Genomic DNA, 22,529 nt, shown 5'->3' with positions numbered 1-22,529 from the left:
CCTGAAGGTATGCAAGCACACACATTCAGAGCGTGAGGGAGGAGTGGCTTGACTTCATTCTTGCTAATGACACCAGGAGTGTAGGAATGATGTGGTAGAACCAGACGTGTCTAGATTCAAATGGAGCTACACAGCAGTTACAATGAAAAATAGTTCCACCTTCCTCTCCTGTGTATTTTCTGAGAAATGTGATGTCAGAGAGATGAAAATGTCAATGCAAAAATAAAGGTGGCGTCTGCATATGAATATCCCCTCCCCCTTTTAATATTCAATTTCCCATAAATAGCTTCTCCATCACCACATTTGATGTTTAGCGGTGTTTTTTAGCATGAGCGTCATCAACATTTTTAGCTAGCATCCCCATTTATGTATCGTTAGCATTTTTGTGAAGCTGGAGTAACGTTATTTGCAAAATTAAGAATAAAGTAAAAGTATGCTACGATTACGTATTACAATTTAATATAAACGAACATGACCAATACCAACTGTGCGTCAGTTAAACGTTATTCGTAGAGGTAAGTAGCATCAGCATTATTAGCATGTTTAGCAATGATTGATTTTAAAATTTTAGCATTACCTAGCAATAAGTGAGCATCCTTGCAGTTGTTGTAAGCTAGCAGCTCGCTATTGGCAGCTGGAGTTAGTGTTGTATTATAAACTAGTTGTGCTAGTATACACTTGCTGCTTTTCGTGTTATTTAAACACAATATATCGCCGAGGTTGGTTATGTATAGAATAGTGACGTTAGCTAACGGACCCCGGCTACTTGAGACGTTACCCCTCTGGACCAGCAGGGCGCTCTACAGAGCTGTGCGCCAACTCAACTCATCTGCGGCGTCACTTTGGTGCGACTTGTCAGTGCAGTCGGGCTCTGTGAACCGGACTGGACTGTTAGGGAATATCAAGGCGAAATACAGAAGAAAGAGTCTTTTCCGAGACTGAGTTAAACCGAGCTTGGGAGGCACCAAACGGTGCCTAGTCTACCGGTAAAAGGAGAAGAAGAAGAGAGAGGAGGCTCTGCAGACCTACGCGAAAAACAAAATCTGGTCCAGAGCGTCACTTGTTTTGCGACTCCTGCTGCTGTATTCGCCCCATCTCCGTCTTCTCTCTGTCTGGTCGCTGGTCTCGCAAACCGCCAGCTAAATCCAAAGAAGAAATCCAGTCGGTACGTCTGTGTCAGCCCCCTTCTTCGAGTTAACTGAACAACAAACTAACCAGTGGGGGTTGCGGGGGCAAGCTGCAGCAGACCAGTATAATGACCGTCGTGGCCCAGTCGAACCAGCTGAAATTGGCCCTGGAGTCTTTGCTAAATGAGGTCTTCAAGGCGACAGTGAGAGACATCCTGAGCTCCGTGGACCGGACCCTGGACGAGTTCCAGGACAAAATACAGACGATCCAGTCTGAAAACGAGCGTCTGAGGCGGCTGCTGTTGACACGGAGCAGCCCGGAGTCTCCTCCCGGAGGTATGGTGGCCTGAGTGGGTCGAATCATGGATTAGGTCTATCATTTACCCAAATTTGTCTTCCCTCAGTTGATAGACACATTTGCTGTTGTGGAGTTGCACGCCTAACTGTTTTTCATAAAATGAAAAACAAAACAAAAAATTTCCTATAATCATAACCTTTAAAAAAAACAAAAAACAAGATACACTTAATAGCCAAATACACTCAAGTAAGATTTCTTTTTTCATTACAATGCACTTCTGAAAGAAATGTAGCTCCACGACCTAGAGTTTCCCCAGAGTTCTTTTAAGTTTATGGATATAGATGCCTTTAGATGAACTAATGCATCAAGATTAATACACACACACACACACACACACACACTTAAAAATAATTCATGCTGATGTTAAATTGAAAGCATCAACAGTTTCCTGAAGACATGATTGCAAGTGATACTTGATCAGCTTATGTTTTTTCTGTTTACAGCTTGTTCTGCTGCCCTCAAAGTGGCTGAAATATTAAGCAACCCTTCAGGTAAGTCCGTTTTGAGCCGTTCAACTCTACTTTACGTAGTGTCTGCCAATCCAACATGGTGCCTGTTGGTTTGGTCTGTGTCATTTTATCAAAAAAATGTGCCTTGATTTTTGACAGATACGTGTGAACAAGATGAAATCAGTGAAAGTGCAGATGGGAATAACCTTCCCGTGAGTTCGTCACAGGGCGAGTTCCAGATGTCGAAATGCAAAGGTGAAAAGAAGAACTCCAGAAAGAAGCATAAAAACCAAATGAGGAAAAGAACCTTGTCCCCCCCCTTTGTTCGACAGACTGACCAAGCGCTGGAACAACCTTGTCCGAACAAATCCAAAGTAGATGTGTCCAACCAAAGCTTGATATCCTTAAAAACTGAGTCTGACCTGGATAGAAGTGGCGCTGTTAACATCTACCAGCCTTCCTCCTCCCTCAGTCTGGGGGAGGTAAAAAACGAGAGCACAGAAGTCAGTGTTGACAATCATGATGCATGTGCGCCTCTGTCCCCATCCTCAGACCCTGAACAGAACTCCAGAGGAAGTGAGAGTGACATTAAAATTACCTCTGTTTGTGGAAACTACATAAAGACTGAAGAGGACGGACATTTTATTAAGACAGAAGAAGAAGAAGAGCAGAGTGGGGCGTTGCAGTATGGTGAAGGTGTTAAATCTGAGATGTGTGTATTGATGTGTGACACTGAATCAGGAATTCATCCTGAGGGGGCGAGTGAGGAACCAGCACACAGAGAGAATAACTCACCTGATCCAGCAGATGAGGTTTTGGAGAGAAATGACATCTTACTCACTTGTCCCAGCTGCCCCAAAACATTCCGGCAGGCAAAATCGCTTGACCTCCATATCAAGACTCATGGTGACAAGAAGGCTCACAGTTGTAGCTACTGTGACAGGAGCTTTAGCCGGGCCGACCTCCTCAGAACCCATGTGAGGATCCACACAGGAGAGAGGCCCTTTAGCTGCAATATCTGCTCCAAAACATATCCCCATTCCAGTCAATTAAGGACACACAAACGCCTCCACACTGGAGAGAAACCGTATTCCTGCAGTCACTGTGGGAAATGTTTCAATGAACTCAGCCACCTCAAAGTCCACTTGCGGATCCACACAGGAGAGAGGCCCTATAGCTGCAATATCTGCTCCAAAACTTACGCCCATTCCAGTCAACTCAGGACACACAAACGCCTCCATACTGGAGAGAAACCGTATTCCTGCAGTCACTGTGGGAAGTGTTTCAATCACCTCAGCCACCTCAAATCCCACTTGTGGACTCACACTGGTGAGAGGCCTTACAGCTGCAAGGAATGTGGGAAAATGTACAGTAAATCAGGCAGCCTGCGCATACACGAGAGGGTCCACTCGGGTGAGAAGCCGTACTGCTGCTCTCAGTGTGGGAAAGGGTTTGTCGTCGTGACTGACCTGAAAAGACACTACAGGATTCACACTGGAGAGAGGCCCTACAGTTGCACCACGTGCAACAAGACTTTCCGCCAGGCGGGCCACCTCAGCAAACACATGCGGATACACATCGAAAAAAAGACCATAAAGCTACAAATAGCAGGGCAAGAAGTTTCCACTGGCCAGCAGCTGTAAACTGCACCAGCACATTCACACAGGGCAGAATGAGCACAGATGCTCGTGCTGCAGCAAGAGCTTCAGTGGGTCAAACCCAAGATGCTTAACACCAAAATGAATGTTTCCTTTGCAACCAGGGTGGCAGGGCTAACAGTGAGCATTGTGCCCTTGAAAGGCAGCAGGAGGCTCATGCAGCCACAGGACAGAGAGCTGTGAGTGAGTGAGTGAGTGAGTGAGTGAGTGAGTGAAACGGTATCATTTGAAGAATGAGGTTCGGCAGCACTCTTGAGACACCGATAAGTCAGAGGACACTTCTTGGTGAGCAACAGAAAAGCTGCACCAGGATCACCAACACACTAGAGCTCCAAGTGCCCCTTTGAAGTTCTTCAGATCACGTTATTTGGTCACGATGGGACTGATGGAAGTAAAGGCAGTCAAGCTAATTCTTTTTGTATCACATCCTACAGATGTTTCACAAATATGCCAACAACTTCTCTGATGTGTAATGTTATGGATTCTACTGACATAAGTAGATTATTCGATATCAAATTAAAATGACTGAGCAGTGGGATTACAACGCTGAATCTCACTTGCTGTTTGAACCTGCGTGTAAATGAACGGAACATTTGTGTTAGCGGCATGGTTTCTGTGGAGTAAAGAGAACATGGAAAAATACCTTTTTGAGATTAAGTGCTTTCCTCTTAAGTTATGTAGGCTGATGAAAATGAAATGCGACGTGTCGCTGTGGTAATTATGATGGAATGCAAGCACTTAATAGAAGGTACAGGTGGAGATGAAATTCCACGGACAAACGGCAGGCATCAATCGATGATATAATGGTATTCTTATTTATTGCCCAGGTCATTGACCCGTAGCAGAGGCTGAAATACTGTTCAAAAATTTCATGTGACAGTTGACAACTGAAAGACTGGCAACTCACTTTTATGTGAACTTAATTTTTTGAAACTGATTGTACAGGTTTATTAAGTATGTGCTACAAAACATTTACAGAGTACATTTGTCTTCATTTCTAGTCAGACAAGAATGTCATTACAGTTAGAAAAAAAATCCCTTCAGGGTTGCGTCTCTAGATTCATGGGGCAGCTACATGTTAGGATACATGAAATAGATTTTGATGACTACATTGGCTGATTATTTTACTGATAAATATTCAGCAGGATGTTCTCTGACCATAATGTGGATGTGGGGGTCCGTCACTGAATTGTTTTTGCAACTGACAACGCTACATGATGTCATGCACAAGTTTGTCCGACTGTTTTCATGCGTGTATCTGTAGTTATATTCATACATATGAGCACGTATAATCTAAACAATGCTTAAACCTGCAGACCACTGACCTCCATCATGTCAGAATCAGCACTGTCTTGCTCTTCATGTTACCCGTGACAATGTTTCTCTTAAAGAACCTTGAAAATACACGGTACAGTATAGGGATAATGCATTATGGGGGATGTTATTTTCGTTTTACTTTCAAGAAACTATTTGTCATTAGTTCTGAACTGGAACTATATGACACGTTTTATTGCACCCTGTATTTTATATAATACATACATTAAAAATTAGAGGAATTCAAAAGTTGATGTTGTGTGTGTGAAATTGTTGTCCGAAGTAAAATGTTTCAACACTGTTGTTGCTATGACCACTAGGGGGCTCTGCCGATCGCTGCTCCAAACAAAGGGGTAATTTCCTCGGCGCCTATCTGATCTTCTTTCCGGTTGGTCATCGCTCTCCGCTGGTTGCCAACCGCCAATGAAGCTCACAGAAAGAGAAGTCGTCATTGCGGTGCGACAGTAGCAGCTTCATCATCTGTGTCCACACACTTCTTCGAGTTAACTGTAAAACAACCAACCAACTGGTGAAGTGCCCGAAACCGGTGGGTCTAAACGGACATGACCCAGTCGAACCAGCTGAAATTGGCCCTGGAGTCTTCGCTGAATGAGATCTTCAAAGTGACAGTGAGAGACATCCTGAGCTCAGTGGACCGGACCCTGGACGAGTACCAGGACAAAATACAGACGATCCAGTCCGAAAACGAGCGTCTGAGGCGTCTGCTTTTGACGCGGAGCAGCCCGGAGTCTCCTCCCGGAGGTATGGTGGCCTGAGCGGGGTAGAGGACGGTGCCTGTGTGCAGCCAGACTTGAATCAGTGGTTCCACGTTACAGGACAGCAGCAGCACGACAACGAGGGTTCCGGTGTGCTACTCAGAGTTTGATGGAGTCGCTGATATTCTGACTCAGGCGTTTCAGCACTACAGTAGAATTTATAGTGCACAAGAATCTTAATTTGCACACAGAGAGAAAGGAAAAAGAGATGTGTGTGAGTGAAAACGTGTCGTTGGTCGTTTTATTTCATGGTAGAAGAAAAAGTAACACTCTCAGTGAGACACCAGCACAGACAACATTTGTCAGCTTCCTGTTAGTGTTGTGACCCACAACTTTCACCAGCCTGCAGACAGAATTCTGACAAATAGCTCAGAAACATGAATGAGCGCTTGGCAAGACCAGAATAATGCTGAGGAGCAGGCGAAGATTTGACAGAGATACTTCATGTGTTAGCACATCGACTCAGAGCGCTTGATTATCTCTGGTCATTCACTTCAGTCTCAGTTGACCAAACATGTCACATTTTTTCATAACATTTCACTTGAATTTTCCCAGACATGCCTGAAGAAGATGAAAACGCTGCAACGTCGGATCAGAGCAACCTTCCCATTTCTGCGTCACAGGGCTCGTTCAAGATGTGGGTAAGCAACAGCGATGAGAGGAGCTCCAGGAGGAAGCACGGAGACAAATTGAGGGAGGGAACCTCTTCGTCCTTTCTTCCACAGACTGATAGCATGCTAGAACAACCGTATATAAACAGATCAGATGTAGGAGTGTCCAACCAAACCTTGATATCCTTAAAAACTGAACCCGGCCTTGATGGTGGTTTTCTTGGTGACCTCTACCAGCCTTCAACAATTCCCAGGCTGATGGAGGTAAAGACCGAGAGCACAGAAGTCAGTGTTGACAGTCATGATGCATGTGCGCCTCTGTCCCCATCCTCAGACCCTGAACAGAACTCCAGAGGAAGTGAGAGTGACATTAATATCACCTTTGTTTCTGGCAGCTCCATAAAGGCTGAGGAGGATGGACATTTTATTAAGACAGAAGAAGAAGAAGAGCAGAGTGGGGCGTTGCAGTATGGTGACGGTGTTAAATCTGAGATGTGTGTATCGATGTGTGACACTGAATCAGGAATTCATCCTGAGGGGGCGAGTGAGGAACCAGCACATGAAGAGAATAACTCACCTGATCCAGCAGATGAGGTTTTTGATTTCCCTGACAACTATCTGTGTTGTCCCAGCTGCCCCAAAACATTCCGGCAGGCAAAGTCACTCCAACTCCATGTGATGACTCACAGTGGCGAAAAGGCTCACAGCTGTAGCTACTGTGGCAAGAGCTTTAGCCGGGCTGATCACCTCAGATCCCACAAGCGGATCCATACAGGAGAGAGGCCCTTTAGCTGCAATATCTGCTCCAAAACATACGCTCACCCGAATCTGCTCAGAGCGCACAAACGCATTCATACCGGAGAGAAACCGTATTCCTGCACTTTTTGTGAAAAGTGTTTCAACAATCTCAACCAGTTCAAAGTCCACTTGCGGACTCACACTGGTGAGAGGCCTTACAGCTGCCAGGAATGTGGGGAAACATTTATAAGTACAGATAAACTGCGTATACATGAGAGAATCCACACCGGTGAGACACCATACTGCTGCGCTCAGTGTGGGAAAGGGTTCAACAGTTTAGGTGACCTGAAAACACACTACAGGACTCACACTGGGGAGAGGCCATACAGTTGTGAGCTGTGTAAGAAGACCTTCACCCAGGCTGGCACCCTCACAACGCACATGCGGGTGCACACAGGAGAAAGACCCTACAGCTGCAAAGACTGTGGCAAGAAGTTCACGGTAGCCAGTAGCCTCAAGGTCCATCAGAGGATTCACACAGGAGAGAAGGTGCACAGCTGCTCGTACTGCAGCAAGAGCTTCAGCAGGCCAATCTACCTGAGGAAACACCAGCTGGTTCACACCAGAGAGAAGGCACTCGCTTGTGACCAGAGTGATGAGACCTACGCTTACCCGTCGTCCTTCAACAACCAGCAGAAGATGCACATGGAAGAAGGACAGAAGTCTGAGAACCAGGCTGAAACAAACCCAGACAAACCTTCAGGTAATGTTTGCAGTCTATTTTTTTCCTGCAATTCATACCAATAGTGCAAACGCTGGGTTTCAAACGACGATGTTTTTGGCACCACTGAGTATTGAAAATTGATTGATTTTCAAAGTTTGGGCTTATTTTGTTATAAAACTGTTTTAAATGGGGGAAATGCCAGCGTGTAGAAAGACAAATAAAATCCAAGTCTTAGGAAGACTTGAAAGCCAAACCACATTTTGGTGGACTGGTTTATGTGTTCAATGCATGAAGCAGTTTTGATTGTGTGAAAATGAAAAGGGGCTGACAGCTGAAACCACAGATTTGTAATTTTTGCCTTTGATACAATATATAATATAAATGTTGTGTTTACAGATTGTTCTGCTTTGCTCAAAGTGGCCAAAAAAATTTGACGAGGCGCCAATTAAGTATGTTTCTATCTGTTTTGTTGACTCCAGTCACTCAATCATTTACTTCAGTCTCAGCTATTCAAACATTTCATGTGTTTGTTTAGTCTGTGATAGGTCCTTCGTAATGTTGCCCTCGAATTATCGCAGATGTCCCTGAACCAGATGACAATGGTGCATCGGAGGATTGGAACAACCTCCTTATCACCCCGTCAATATTCAACAGTGATAAGAGGAACGCCAGGAGGAAGAATGAAGACAAAACTGAGAAGAGAACCTTGTCCTCTACCTTTGTTCCTCAGACTGATCGCATGCTAGAACAGCCGTATATAAACAGATCAGATGTAGGAGTGTCCAACCGAAGCTTGGTAGTCTTAAAAACTGACCCTGACCTTGATGGTGGTTTTCCTGGTGATCTCTACCAGCCTTCGTCCTCCCTCAGTCTGATGGAGGTCAAAACCGAGAGCACAGAAGTCAGTGTTGACAGTCATGATGCATGTGCGCCTCTGTCACCATCCTCAGACCCTGAACAGAACTCCAGAGGAAGTGAGAGTGACATTAATATCACCTTTGTTTCTGGCAGCTCCATAAAGGCTGAGGAGGAGGAACATTTTATTAAGACAGAAGAAGAAGAAGAGCAGAGTGGGGCGTTGCAGTATGGTGACGGTGTTAAATCTGAGATGTGTGTATCGATGTGTGACACTGAATCAGGAATTCATCCTGAGGGGGCGAGTGAGGAACCAGCACACGGAGAGAATAATTCACTGTCTCTTGAGGTTTCGGAGATTAGTGAGAGGAATGCAAAGTCACTTGACCTTCGCATCAAGACACACACGGATGATAGGGCTCACAACTGCACCGACTGTGGCAGGATCTTTAGTCACGCTGATCTCCTCAGATCCCACAAGCAGATCCACAAAAGAGAAATGCGCTTCAACTGTAACATCTGCTCAACAACTTACACCCGCCCCAGTCTGCTCAATGCACATGAATGCATCCACGCTGGAGAAAAAACACATTCTTGCACTCACTGCAAAAAGTGTTTCAACAACCTCGCTCTATTCAAAGTCCAGTTGCGGACTCACACTGGTGAGAGGCCCTACAGCTGCCAGGAGTGTGGGAAGTCATTTATTATTGCAGATAAACTGCGTATACATGAGAGGATCCACACTGGTGAGACACCATACTTCTGCGCTCAGTGTGGGAAAGGGTTCAACAGTTTAGGTGACCTGAAAACACACAACAGGACTCACTGGAGAAAGGCCCTACCGCTGCGATGTATGTATGAAAACCTTCTGCCAGGTTGGACATCTCACAATGCACATGCGAGTGCACACAGGTGAAAGACCCTACAGCTGCAAAGACTGTGGCAAGACATTCACATTGGCCTGTAGCCTCAAAGTCCATCAGAGGATTCACACGGGAGAGAAGGTGCACAGCTGCTCGAACTGCAGCAAGAGCTTCAGCAGGCCAGTCTACCTGAGGAAACACCAGTTGGTTCACACTAGAGAGGTGTTAGCTTACAGCCAGCACATCGAGACCTGAAGTGACCCATTGTTCCTGAAAGGTGACCAGAAGATGCACGCAGACAGAAAACAGAAGGCTGAAAGTGAGGCTAAAGTGAAGCCATTGAACTGCCGTATTCACAACACTCTGAGACGCTGATGAACTCAGAACCCGATTCTTCATGAGGAATATAAAATCTGTAAATACATCCATCCATCTATTTTCTACCACTTATCCTCTTAAGGGTTGCAGGGGGGCAGGAGCCCATCCCAGCAGCCTTCACATGTGAGGCGGGTTCACCCTGGACGGGTCACCAGTCCATCTCAGGGCCAACACATAGAGACAGACAACCATTCACACTCACAGTCACACCTACGGTCAATTTAGAGTATCAATCAGCCTCGTCCTCTCTTGATGTCTTTGGACTGTGGGAGGAAGCAGGAGTACCAGAGAGAACCCACACAGGCACAGGGAGGCATCTTGGATAGGCTCCAGCCACCCCGTGACCCTCAACCCTTTTAGCACCATAATACTAGATATTTTTATTAAAACGCCTGGAGGAGTTACAGTAATTTGAAACACAAATGCGCTGCGGTGTCACCGGTGATCCCCGGGGTTTTTTAACAGGATAAACAGTAGAACATGGATGGATAGATTTCCTTCATATTTCTCTTTTAAACCATGCCTTTGCCACTAAGGATAAATGGTCTGAGTGCTGACTCTGTTCCCTTCAGCAGGTGAAGGAAATGCAGCGCAGTGTTAACAACATTACTCAAGACTTTCCTCTTCAGTCCTGGAACTCGATCCGTTTTCTGACTCGCATATTTGAATAATTGAAATAACTATAAATGTGCCATAGCAAGTCTGCTAATAGCTTCAAATAATCTCAAAGTGTTCAAGTGCAAATCTGTGCTGATCTCAGGATTGGTCATTGTGTTGAGTAAAAAAAAAGAAAAGAAAAGACTTTTTTTTCCCCTCCTACTTCCTGGTATTGCGGCATCTTGGCGGATCGCACAAGTACATGTCATCATCATTAAAGTGCTAATTGACATCCACCTCGTGTGTTAATCTTGCAGCAAAAATGAATAAACAAACAAATAACACTTCTGTAATCTCAAAATATCCAAAAATAACAGTGCTTAAATAAAACTAACTTGAAATAGGTTTGTCATGCTGTGTGTCAGTTTTGGAGAGAGAGAGAGAGAACTTAACTTGATTTTTCTGCTCAACATGCAAATCCAATGTTCTTCATTCTAATTGATTATATGGAGCCATGGAATATTCGTAGCGTCTTTCTCAGTACTCCTAAATGTAGGGAGAGTAGTTGTTTTTGTTCAGAGCAAATATGTTTTGGATTTTATCACCATGCAGAGTTTCAGAAACTCTGAGTACAGACTTGTGTCTGTTACCTGTCGAGCTCTGGTTTAGTGCCATCTTAATGCCACAATGCCATCATCCCATTCCTTGCTAAATACTACAATGGAGTAATTGACAGTATCCATGTGGAACAGGTGTCACCAGCAGGATACTGATACTTTCCAATGTTGCAAAGCCACAAACTCAGTTTCCTGACATTCCACTGTGGCGTTAATGATTTTGGGTCAAAAAACTCGATGTTCAACAATCAGGAGTGTGTGACAGCGTTGTGTGTGTATAGGTCCAATTGTAGTTTAGCTTGAACTTCCAAAGCAACAGGCTGTGTCTGTAAATGCCTTGTTTCAGTGTTTCTACGTGTCTGTGTTGTTGCAGCTGCTGTCAAGAAGTAGGACAGCTGAGCCACAAACCATGAAATACAGTTTTCTGTGGCTGACCTCCTAAAACATGCCCCCTGGGCCCCAACTGGAGGGGGGGCTACCAACCAACAACCAGCAGGCTGGGTGGCAGGGAAGAGGTCAACATGGCACCTTTGTAGCAGCTCCACAAGTAAATTATATTAATGGATCTTTGGAGGAATTAGGCTTGCAGTAAGGGATGGGAATCGAAAAGTAGTTCTCGTTCCCTGTGTTTTTTTTTTCACTTCCTTGGTATCAGATTCCCTTGTCGACTCCAGCGGGCGCGAATGACGTCGCCGCGTACCTTACGTAACTTGCGTAGGCAACGCACCACGCGTGGTGACATCTTTCACCAGCGTAGCCAGCAGGAAACATGGCGCCCAAACGGCGCAAACGCTCGAAAGTTTGGTTACATTTCACTAAAAAGGATGACAACAGAGCAACTTGCAATACCTGCAAAGTGGATATTTCATCAAAGGGAGGAAATACCTCCAATATGCAGAAACATTTGCACACAAAGCATTCGATCGATTTGAATGAAAGTCGCGTTTTCGATCTCAGGAGTGAATCTCAACCCTGCAGCAGCGGTAATGTGAGCGCGTCCTCTGCTGTTAATACTGCAGGTAACTGACCTCCGATCACTGCCTATCATGCGAGCGCCATGTGCCTCATTGTAAAGCCTGCTATTACTCACTGTCAACGCTAAGCGAATGCCTTGTCATGCATTTCATTTAGGTAACCATGACGACAGACAGAGTCTGTTAGTTTCTCTTTTACTTTCCAAACGGCAATCGATAAGACAATCAGTAAAGAACCGAGTCGTTAACTAGAATCGAAAATGGAATTGGAATCGTAAAAGTCGTGTCAATTCCCAGCCCTAATCCGCTCGTTACTTAGATGATGCCTTTGGCCTTGAGTGTAGCCAGCACAGACTGGTTTGCCTCAACACACACACACACACACACACACACACACACACACACACACACACACACACACACACACACACACACACACTCCCACACACTCCTTTGTTTAATTCAAAAATATTATGATACAACGTCTGCACTGTCTGGCAACATTATGCAGAATTGACCAATCGGGTTCAAGTGCCAGAGCGTCAGGGCCATTTCATGTGATGTAAGTTTGCCTCCTGGCAAGAGGGAGTCAGTTCTCACTGGGTTTCCACGAAAGGTAAGTCTGAGCTCTGGGCTTTGCTGCACATGTAATTCTGCTGTGAACTACAACTACATGTCATCCGGCTCGGTCACTATGGATGACGACCTCGGTATCAGCCCACCTCAAATAACTCGAATCGTGCCTGTAAGATGAGTGACGTTCCTCAGCTGAACAGCAAGGGTTCATCTCAGGGTTGGTCTGATTGGCAGATTTCAGCTCTGATACGTCTGTTGTCTGTGAGAATGAAGCCTAAACAGCTGTGTACTTTAAGATGATTCATGAAACTACAGTAAAAACTTCTCTTTACTTCTTTGTCATGTTGGTGCTGAAGTGCTCTGCACTGTTATCATCACCTTTAGTCTCAAACAAAAAACTACAAATTGAGCATCATGCATTTGGTTTTGATCAATATTCTTTGCATAATCGTATTAGGTATCTTATGATATCTCATAATCAGATATTTTGGCTGCACCTTTTCACCATTCTGATTTTTTTTTAAAATGTTTTTGTAAAGAAATAAAAATGATTGAATGGATCCATGTGACAAGAGATTGAATCTCACATCCCACTGTCTGTGCTGCAGCTGGTCCTGACCTGCAGACTGGTACCAGTAAAGCTTGTTTACTGATTTAAATGCCTCTATACTCATTTACAGCCAGAGCTGCGAGGCCGGTGCAGGTTACTGGTACAACCAGCAGGGGGCACTGCAGAACTGACCAATAAACAAACTCTTCTTGTCTTCAGCATCACTTTGCTTTGTCCGCACCACATCTGCTCACACCCTCTCCAAGAGACAATCAGCTGTGCACAACAAACCAACCGATGGTGGGGGGGGCCATCAGCCACAGCAGACCAGTATAATGACCATCATGGCCCAGTCGAACCAGCTGAAATTGGCCCTGGAGTCTTTGCTGAATGAGATCTTCAAAGTGACAGTGAGAGACATCCTGAGCTCAGTGGACCGGACCCTGGACGAGTACCAGGACAAAATACAGACCATCCAGTCTGAAAACGAGCGTCTGAGGCGTCTGCTGTTGACGCGGAGCAGCCCGGAGTCTCCTCCCGGAGGTATGGTGGCCTGAGCGGGGTAGAGGACGGTGCCTGTGTGCAGCCAGACTTGAATCAGTGGTTCCACGTTACAGGACAGCAGCAGCACGACAACGAGGGTTCCGGTGTGCTACTCAGAGTTTGATGGAGACGCTGATATTCTGACTCAGGCGTTTCAGCACTACAGTAGAATTTATAGTGCATAAGAATCTTAATTTGCACACAGAGAGAAAGGAAAAAGAGATGTGTGTGAGTGAAGACGTGTCGTTGGTTGTTTTATTTCATGGTAGAAGAAAAAGTAACACTCTCAGTGAGACACCAGCACAGACAACATTTGTCAGCTTCCTGTTAGTGTTGTGACCCACAACTTTCACCAGCCTGCAGACAGAATTCTGACAAATAGCTCAGAAACATGAATGAGCGCTTGGCAAGACCAGAATAATGCTGAGGAGCAGGCGAAGATTTGACAGAGATACTTCATGTGTTAGTACATCGACTCAGAGCGCTTGATTATCTCTGGTCATTCACTTCAGTCTCAGTTGACCAAACATGTCACATTTTTTCATAACATTTCACTTGAATTTTCCCAGACATGCCTGAAGAAGATGAAAACGCTGCAACGTCGGATCAGAGCAACCTTCCCATTTCTGCGTCACAGGGCTCGTTCAAGATGTGGGTAAGCAACAGCGATGAGAGGAGCTCCAGGAGGAAGCACGGAGACAAATTGAGGGAGGGAACCTCTTCGTCCTTTCTTCCACAGACTGACAGCATGCTAGAACAACCGTATATAAACAGATCAGATGTAGGAGTGTCCAACCAAACCTTGATATCCTTAAAAACGGAGTCTGACCTCTACCAGCCTTCGTCCTCCCTCAGTCTGGGGGAGGTAAAAACCGAGAGCACAGAAGTCAGTGTTGACAGTCATGATGCATGTGCGCCTCTGTCACCATCCTCAGACCCTGAACAGAACTCCAGAGGAAGTGAGAGTGACATTAAAATTACCTCTGTTTGTGGAAACTACATAAAGACTGAGGAGAACAGACATTTTATGAAGACAGAAGAAAAAGAAGAGCAGAGTGGGGCGTTGCAGTTTGGTGACGGTGTTAAATCTGAGATGTGTGTATCGATGTGTGACACTGAATCAGGAATTCATCCTGAGGGGGCGAGTGAGGAACCAGCACACGGAGAGAATAACTCACCTGATCCAGCAGATGAGGTTTTGGAGAGAAATGACAACTTTTTGCAGTGTCCCAGCTGCCCCAAAACATTCCGGCATGCAAAGTCACTCACCCTCCATATCAAGACTCACAGTGGTGACAAGACCCATAACTGTAGCTACTGTGGCAAGTGCTTTAGTCGGGCCGACCTCCTCAGATCCCACAAGCGGACCCACACAGGAGAGAGGCCCTTTTGCTGCAATATCTGCTCCAAAACATACGCTCACCCCAGTCAGCTAAGGATTCACAAACGCCTCCATACTGGAGAGAAACCATATTCCTGCAATCACTGTGGGAAGTGTTTCAACAACCTCACTAAATTCAAAGTCCACTTGCGGACTCACACTGGTGAGAGGCCTTACAGCTGCCAGGAGTGTGGGAAAACGTTCAGTAATGCAGGAAACCTGCGTATACACGAGAGGATCCACACCGGTGAGAAGCCGTACTGCTGCGCTCAGTGTGGGAAACGATTCAACGGACTGAATGACCTCAAGACGCACTACAGGATTCACACTGGGGAGAGGCCCTACAGTTGTGAGCTGTGTAAAAAGACATTCACCCAGGCTGGCGCCCTCACGACACACATGCGTGTGCACACAGGAGAAAGACCCTACAGCTGCAAAGACTGTGGCAAGAAGTTCACGGTGGCCAGCAGCCTAAAAGTCCATCAGAGGATTCACACAGGAGAGAAGGAGTACAGCTGCTCGTACTGCAGCAAGAGCTTCAGCAGGTCAGGCCACCTGAGGCGACACGAGCTGGTCCACACCACAAAAAAGGTGTTTATTTGCGGTGTGTGTGGCAAGACCTGCACTGACCATTGGTCTCTGAAAAAGCACCAGAAGTTGCATACAGCCAACGAACAGAAGGTTAAGATTGAGTCTGAAACGGACCTCGTTGAACCACAACACTCTGAGACACTGATGAAATAAGAACACAATTCTTGATGAGTAAAGTAAAAACTGTAAATGAGTCTAATAGACTCTGGGACAGATTTGCTAAGCTCCTTTTGGTTTCCTGATCTACTGAAGAGGTGCAGTAAGAGTTAATTCGTTGTCCTGACCTCCGTCTACTGAAGGCTCATATCTGATTGAATCTGCTCATTTTGTGATTTAATAGAGTTGATTTCCTTCATATTTCTCTTTTAAACCATGCCTTTGCCACGAAGGGTAAATGGTCTGAGTGCTGATTCTGATCCCTTCAGCAGGTGAAGGAAATGCAGCGCAGTGTTAACAACATCACTCAAGACTTTCCTCTTCACTCCTGGAACCTCGATGCATTTTCTGACTCGCATATTTCAGTAATCGTAATAACTATAAATGTGCCCTCCAACTTCCTTGTGTTACGTCATCTTGGCAGATCACACAAGTACATCCACCTTGTGTGTGTATCTTGCAGCAAAAATGAATAAATGAACAAATAACGCTTCCAGAATTTCAAAATATCCAAAAATAATAACCCTTAGGAAGGAAGTCTGGTCCACCTCTCCTCTCGCCAGTGAGTACAGACTTGTGTCTTTTACCTGTCGAGCTCTGGTTTAGTGCCATCTTAATGCCACAATGCCATCATCCCATTCCTTGCTAAATACTACAGTGGAGTAATTGACAGTATCCACGTGGAACAGGTGTCACCAGCAGGATACTGATACTTTCCAATATTGCAAAGCCACAAACTGAGTTTCCTGACATTCCACTGTGGCGTTAATGATTTTGGGTCAAAAAACTCAACGTTTAACAATCACAGACAGACAGACAGATTACTTTATTAATCCCTTTTGGACGTTCCGCCAGGGAAATTGCAATCTCCTACACAGGAGTGTGTGTGTGTGTGTGTGTGTGTGTGTGTGTGTGTGTGTGTGCGTATCAGGAGTGTGTGACAGCGTTGTGTGTGTATAGGTCCAATTGTAGTTTAGCTTGAACTTCCAAAGCAACAGGCTGTGTCTGTTAATGCCTTGTTTCAGTGTTTCTATGTGTCTGTGTTGTTGCAGCTGCTGTCAAGAAGTAGGACAGCTGAGCCACAAACCATGAAATACAGTTTTCTGTGGCTGACCTCCTAAAACATGCCCCCTGGGCCCCAACTGGAGGGGGGGCTACCAACCAACAACCAGCAGGCTGGGTGGCAGGGAAGAGGTCAACATGGCACCTTTGTAGCAGCTCCACAAGTAAATTATATTAATGGATCTTTGGAGGAATTAGGCTTGCAGTGTCTCAGTATGTGAAATGCCCCCCCCCATCCAGCTAGAACAATCACAGAGGGTGGAACAACCTGAAACCCTCAGATTTAGCACATTTAGCAATCAGATTATAGCAGGCAGAATTTCACCATGAGAGCTTATGGATGATGTCACATAGACGAAAGGTCAAGCATTTTTTTTCTACATCTTTTCAACTACATGTCATCCGGCTCGGTCACTATGGATGACGACCTCGGTATCAGCCCACCTCAAATAACTCGAATCGTGCCTGTAAGATGAGTGACGTTCCTCAGCTGAACAGCAAGGGTTCATCTCAGGGTTGGTCTGATTGCCAGTTTTCAGCTCTGATACGTCTGTTGTCTGTGAGAATGAAGCCTAAACAGCTGTGTACTTTACTACAGTAAAAACTTCCCTTTACTTCTTTGTCATGTTGGTGCTGAAGTGCTCTGCACTGTTATCATCACCTTTAGTCTCAAACAAAAAAATGTACAAACATTGTATAATTTATTTTTATTTTGATCAATATTCTTTCCATAATCTTATTAATTATCTTATAATATCTTATAATCATTTTTTTTTTTTGCTGCACCTTTTCACCATCCTGATTTGTTTTGAAATGTTTTTGTAAAGAAATAAAAATGATTGAATGGATCCATGTGACAAGAGATTGAATCTCACATCCTACTGTCTGTGCTGCAGCTGGTCCTGACCTGCAGACTGGTACCAGTAAAGCTTGTTTACTGATTTAAATGCCTCTATACTCATTGACAGCCAGAGCTGCGAGGCCGGTGCAGGTTACTGGTACAACCAGCAGGGGGCACTGCAGAACTGACCGCTAAACAAACTCATCTTGTCTTCAACGTCACTTTGACGCGACTGCTGTTGCTTTGTCCGCTCCACATCCGCACACACCCTCTCCAAGAAACAATCAGCTGTGCACAACAAACCAACCGGTGGTGGGGGGCCCCTCAGCCGCAGCAGACCAGTATATAATGACCGTCATGGCCCAGTCGAACCAGCTGAAATTGGCCCTGGAGTCTTCGCTGAATGAGATCTTCAAAGTGACAGTGAGAGACATCCTGAGCTCAGTGGACCGGACCCTGGACGAGTACCAGGACAAAATACAGACCATCGAGTCCGAAAACGAGCGTCTGAGGCGGCTGTTGTTGACGCAGAGCAGCCCGGAGTCTCCTCCCGGAGGTATGGTGGCCTGAGCGGGGTAGAATAATGGAGGAGGTCTGTACAATCGGACTAGTGAGCCTCTCTTCACCCAAATTCGGATAGAAGATTGTAAACCGTATGCGTGGTTCTGTTAACCATTACCGCAATACACCGTTGGCTGTATACAGCCTTCAGTGGCATTTAAACTACATTGCAAAACGTATGGAATTCCACATAGAAGCAGATTAATATGTGCGCGCATGCCACGTCAGATTGATGTAAAGGACAAACGTCTGACTCATTGGGAGGACACGCCCCCGCCCTCACCTTACAACAGATTCATTACTTTTTTTTTAAATTAAAAGAAAATGTTAAAAAGCAATGGCAATCCACAGGAAGAAATACATTTGACGTCATTTTGACCATACGGTGAGTGGTAGGTTGAGGAAGGGGGTGTATAACTACTTTCAACCTGGTTGCTAGTTACTGCTTTCAGGATTAAAGTGGAGACAGAAATTGCTGTCTAATAGCTGGTTAACCTGGTTGAGTATTCAGCAAGACCTAAGCTACGGTGGCTTGAGAGTACAAAACACTTCCAAAAAAAACAACAACAAAAAACAATACAAAATTAAAACATTTAGTCCTGGTGTGTAATGGACATAAATAGAAAAAAACAAAAAGCAAAACGTATAGCCCTCAAGCACAAAGCACATCCAAACAAAAAAAAGTTATTTTTACAAGTATTCATTTAGTAATTTTCCAAACCTCCCTCTGTGCTGCAGTTTGTGTGGGCTTTGAACCCTGTGGGTTTTTCTTTCTGTAGCTACTGATTAAGCTTCAAACTACATCCTGTGTTTACAGGTTGTACTGCTGCCCTCAAAGACAGCAAAATATTTGAACCTGCTCGTAAGTCTGCTTCCTTTCATTCAATTAATTACCTCAGTCTCAGCTAATCAAATGTGTTACCTGTTTGTTTAGTCTGTGTGATTTTGTCGGCCCTGACTTTTTCGCAGATATGAGTGAACAAGATGAAAATGGTGCAACCTCGGATTGGAACAACCTTCCCATCAGCTCGACACCGGGCGCGTTCAAGATGTCAATATGCAACAGTGACAAGAAGAGCTCCAGGAGGAGGCATAAAGACAGAATGAGATGCAACACCTCGTCATCTTCCTTTGTTCGCCACACTAATCACATGTTAGAAGAACCTTATATGAACAAGTCACAGGTAGCTGGGACCAACCAGACCCTGATATCCTTAAAAACTGAGTCTGACCTGGATGGAAGCGGTGCGATGGACCTCTCCCAGCCCTCTTCCCTTTTCAGTCTGATGGAGGTCAAAACCGAGAGCACAGAAGTCAGTGTTGACAGTCATGATGCATGTGCGCCTCTGTCACCATCCTCAGACCCTGAACAGAACTCCAGAGGAAGTGAGAGTGACATTAATATCACCTTTGTTTCTGGCAGCTCCATAAAGGCTGAGGAGGAGGAACATTTTATTAAGACAGAAGAAGAAGAAGAGCAGAGTGGGGCGTTGCAGTATGGTGACGGTGTTAAATCTGAGATGTGTGTATTGATGTGTGACACTGAATCAGGAATTCATCCTGAGGGGGCGAGTGAGGAACCAGCACACGGAGAGAATAACTCGCCTGATCCAGCAGATGAGGTTTTGGAGAGAAATGACAACTTTTTGCAGTGTCCCAGCTGCCCCAAAACATTCCGGCATGCAAAGTCACTCACCCTCCATATCAAGACTCACAGTGGTGACAAGACCCATAACTGTAGCTACTGTGGCAAGTGCTTTAGTCGGGCCGACCTCCTCAGATCCCACAAGCGGACCCACACAGGAGAGAGGCCCTTTTGCTGCAATATCTGCTCCAAAACATACGCTCACCCCAGTCAGCTAAGGATTCACAAACGCCTCCATACTGGAGAGAAACCATATTCCTGCAATCACTGTGGGAAGTGTTTCAACGAGCTGAACCAGCTCAAAGTCCACTTGCGGACTCACACTGGTGAGAGGCCTTACAGCTGCCAGGAGTGTGGGAAAACGTTCAGTAACGCAGGAAACCTGCGTATACACGAGAGGATCCACACCGGTGAGAAGCCGTACTGCTGCGCTCAGTGTGGGAAACGATTCAACGGACTGGGTGACCTCAAGACGCACTACAGGATTCACACTGGGGAGAGGCCCTACAGTTGTGAGCTGTGTAAAAAGACATTCAGTCAAGCGGGCCACCTCACAATACACATGCGAATGCACACAGGAGAAAGACCCTACAGCTGCAAAGACTGTGGCAAGAAGTTCACGGTGGCCAGTAGCCTAAAACTGCACCAGAGGATTCACACAGGAGAGAAGGAGTACAGCTGCTCGTACTGCAGCAAGAGCTTCAGCAGGTCAGGCCACCTGAAGCGACACGAGCTGGTCCACACCAAAGAGAGAGTGTTTATTTGCGGTGTGTGTGGCAAGACCTACACTGACCATTCGTCTCTGAAAAAGCACCAGAAGTTGCATACAGCCAACGAACAGAAGGTTCAGATTGAGTCTGAAACGGACCCCGTTGAACCTTCAGGTTCCACAACACTCTGAGACACTGATGAAATAAGAACACAATTCTTGATGAGTAAAGTAAAAACTGTAAATGAGTCTAATAGACTCTGGGACAGATTTGCTAAGCTCCTTTTGGTTTCCTGATCTACTGAAGAGGTGCAGTAAGAGTTAATGCGAGAAAGGCGTCAACACAGAAAATTCAGCAACACTGAGAAAAACCATAAGTCCTGGCGCCTTGTTAGGTCACCCACAGAAATAGCAACTCCCATCTGTTCTGTTTTTGGATTCCAACCTCACTCAGTAAGCCTTGATGTCCTTGGTGTCAGCCAGAAATCAACTGCAAAGCTTTTTAGCATCGGTGGTGGAGCAGTTGCAAAAAGTAGCTCTGATGACATCAGAGGCCTAGAAGTACTGTTATGTCCCAAGGTGTCGCGCTATTTACAGCTTGAAAAGCTAACAAAAGAACCTTGAATTCCTCCTTGTGTTCGTATGGGTAGCCAGTGCACAGACACCAGTGTGAAAGTGAGTAACCGGGGTTGTCCTTGCCGGTCTTGTCAAGTGCTTGCCCATGGGGGGAATTGTTAGGACCCTGTACATGTAAGTGTGGTCTAGACCTGCTTTTATATGACAAGTACCCTGAGATAAGTGACATTGATTGGATCTATGCCTATTGGTGTATTGTGTGGTTTTTTTTCCTGGTACCAGTGAATCTTGCTACTGCCACTGAAGACGAGAAGAAGCTCCCATTTAATCGTCCATCTTTGAGGAGATGTTTGCGGGCTTAACGGTCTTCATCCTTTTTCGAGAGGCGAGATTTGAGTTTTGCGACGCTCCGTGGCAGCGCTCATTTCTTTCATATAGATCAAGTCTGGCTTGAAGTCTAAAAAGCTTTGTGCTGGGTTTGAAAGTTCTTTAAACAAAATTTAAGAAAAATTGCGTGAACTGCATTAACGAATGAATTTTGACACTATGTGACGCGAGTGCAACAGTGCACTGCTATGCTATCTTGGCCTCGAGTCACAGAGCATTTACCATTGTTGTGTGATAAGTTATTTATTGTGATAAACTCCAATATTCTCCCTTTATTTCATTTTGCCGCACATTTCAACAACGTGGATGAAACATTTTTCAAATTCTTTTTTAAGAAAGTAAAAATGATCACCTAGAAATTCTGTCTGAGTGACAGGAAGTACTCTATAATCAAGACTTTTAATGTCACATCAGCTAGATTTCTACACAAAAATAACTCAATTTCAAATGCTTCTATAACTTTTTATAGACTTTGTAGTAGCCAGAGATTTAGAAATGTGTTTTCAGTACAGATTATTGATGTAATGCTGTATATAGCCGTAACTATACAGTCTCTAATCCATTGAACTGGATATCAGTACCCAAGATTATTTTAGGTCACCTGTACTACAGCTACTGTTGTTGTACAAACTGTGTTTGCTGCAGGACCTGATTGTAACATAGTTTTAAGTGATTTGTGTCCAAAAATAAAGAGAAAAGTGATCAGAAAATTGGACTTTTTTTTTTGTCTTTCAGTTGAGCGTTGTTGTTGTTTTTTTAAATGGTGGTTGTACGTAGGATAATTGAGCTACACATTTGGTACAGTCAGGAAAGCAAAGCTACACTGTGGCGTGGCACCGTGAAGACACGGGTCGGACTGAAAGGCGCTGACGACGTCTAGCAGTGGCTGTTCTCTGTATGTAGAGAGTTTTA

General features: G+C 45.1%; 3 protein-coding genes across 10 annotated transcripts in view; 2 read left to right on the top strand and 1 right to left on the bottom strand.

The window, feature by feature from the left end:
* The window catches only part of LOC147243951 (uncharacterized), a 12,534-nt gene extending 11,171 nt beyond the window's left edge, over positions 1-1,363 (bottom strand). For 5 of the 8 annotated variants that reach the window (XM_086187563.1, XM_086187565.1, XM_086187564.1 and 2 more), the window contains exon 1: positions 578-816. The gene's annotated coding sequence lies outside the window, so the exon portion shown is untranslated. Of the gene's footprint in view, positions 108-577; positions 817-1,025 lie in introns of those variants that run through there. The other 3 variants (XM_086187567.1, XM_086187566.1, XM_086187568.1) reach the window with 3 other exon arrangements.
* LOC147243950 (uncharacterized) lies at positions 525-5,140 on the top strand. The gene is made up of 3 exons (XM_086187571.1): positions 525-1,463; positions 1,929-1,976; positions 2,094-5,140. Exons 1-3 carry the CDS (start codon positions 1,256-1,258, stop codon positions 3,575-3,577), a joined length of 1,740 nt encoding a protein of 579 aa, XP_086043697.1. The 5' UTR covers positions 525-1,255; the 3' UTR covers positions 3,578-5,140.
* A 164-nt stretch (positions 5,141-5,304) lies between these two features.
* Positions 5,305-22,409, top strand: LOC147243949 (uncharacterized). The gene is made up of 11 exons (XM_086188240.1): positions 5,305-5,668; positions 6,238-7,794; positions 8,334-9,522; positions 11,439-11,451; positions 11,823-12,084; positions 13,385-13,708; positions 14,278-15,831; positions 16,889-16,901; positions 17,982-18,295; positions 19,118-19,162; positions 19,270-22,409. Exons 1-11 carry the CDS (start codon positions 5,470-5,472, stop codon positions 20,844-20,846), a joined length of 7,047 nt encoding a protein of 2,348 aa, XP_086044366.1. The 5' UTR covers positions 5,305-5,469; the 3' UTR covers positions 20,847-22,409.
* Positions 22,410-22,529: the final 120 nt, after the last annotated feature.

Source organism: Aulostomus chinensis, chromosome 19, assembly GCF_037954235.1.
Source record: "Aulostomus chinensis isolate RoL2024-O1b breed Wild chromosome 19, RoL_Achi_v1.0, whole genome shotgun sequence".
Classification (NCBI taxonomy): Eukaryota; Metazoa; Chordata; class Actinopteri; order Syngnathiformes; family Aulostomidae; genus Aulostomus; species Aulostomus chinensis.
Note: the sequence above shows the minus strand (reverse complement) of the source record. Positions and strands in the feature narration are given on the sequence as shown.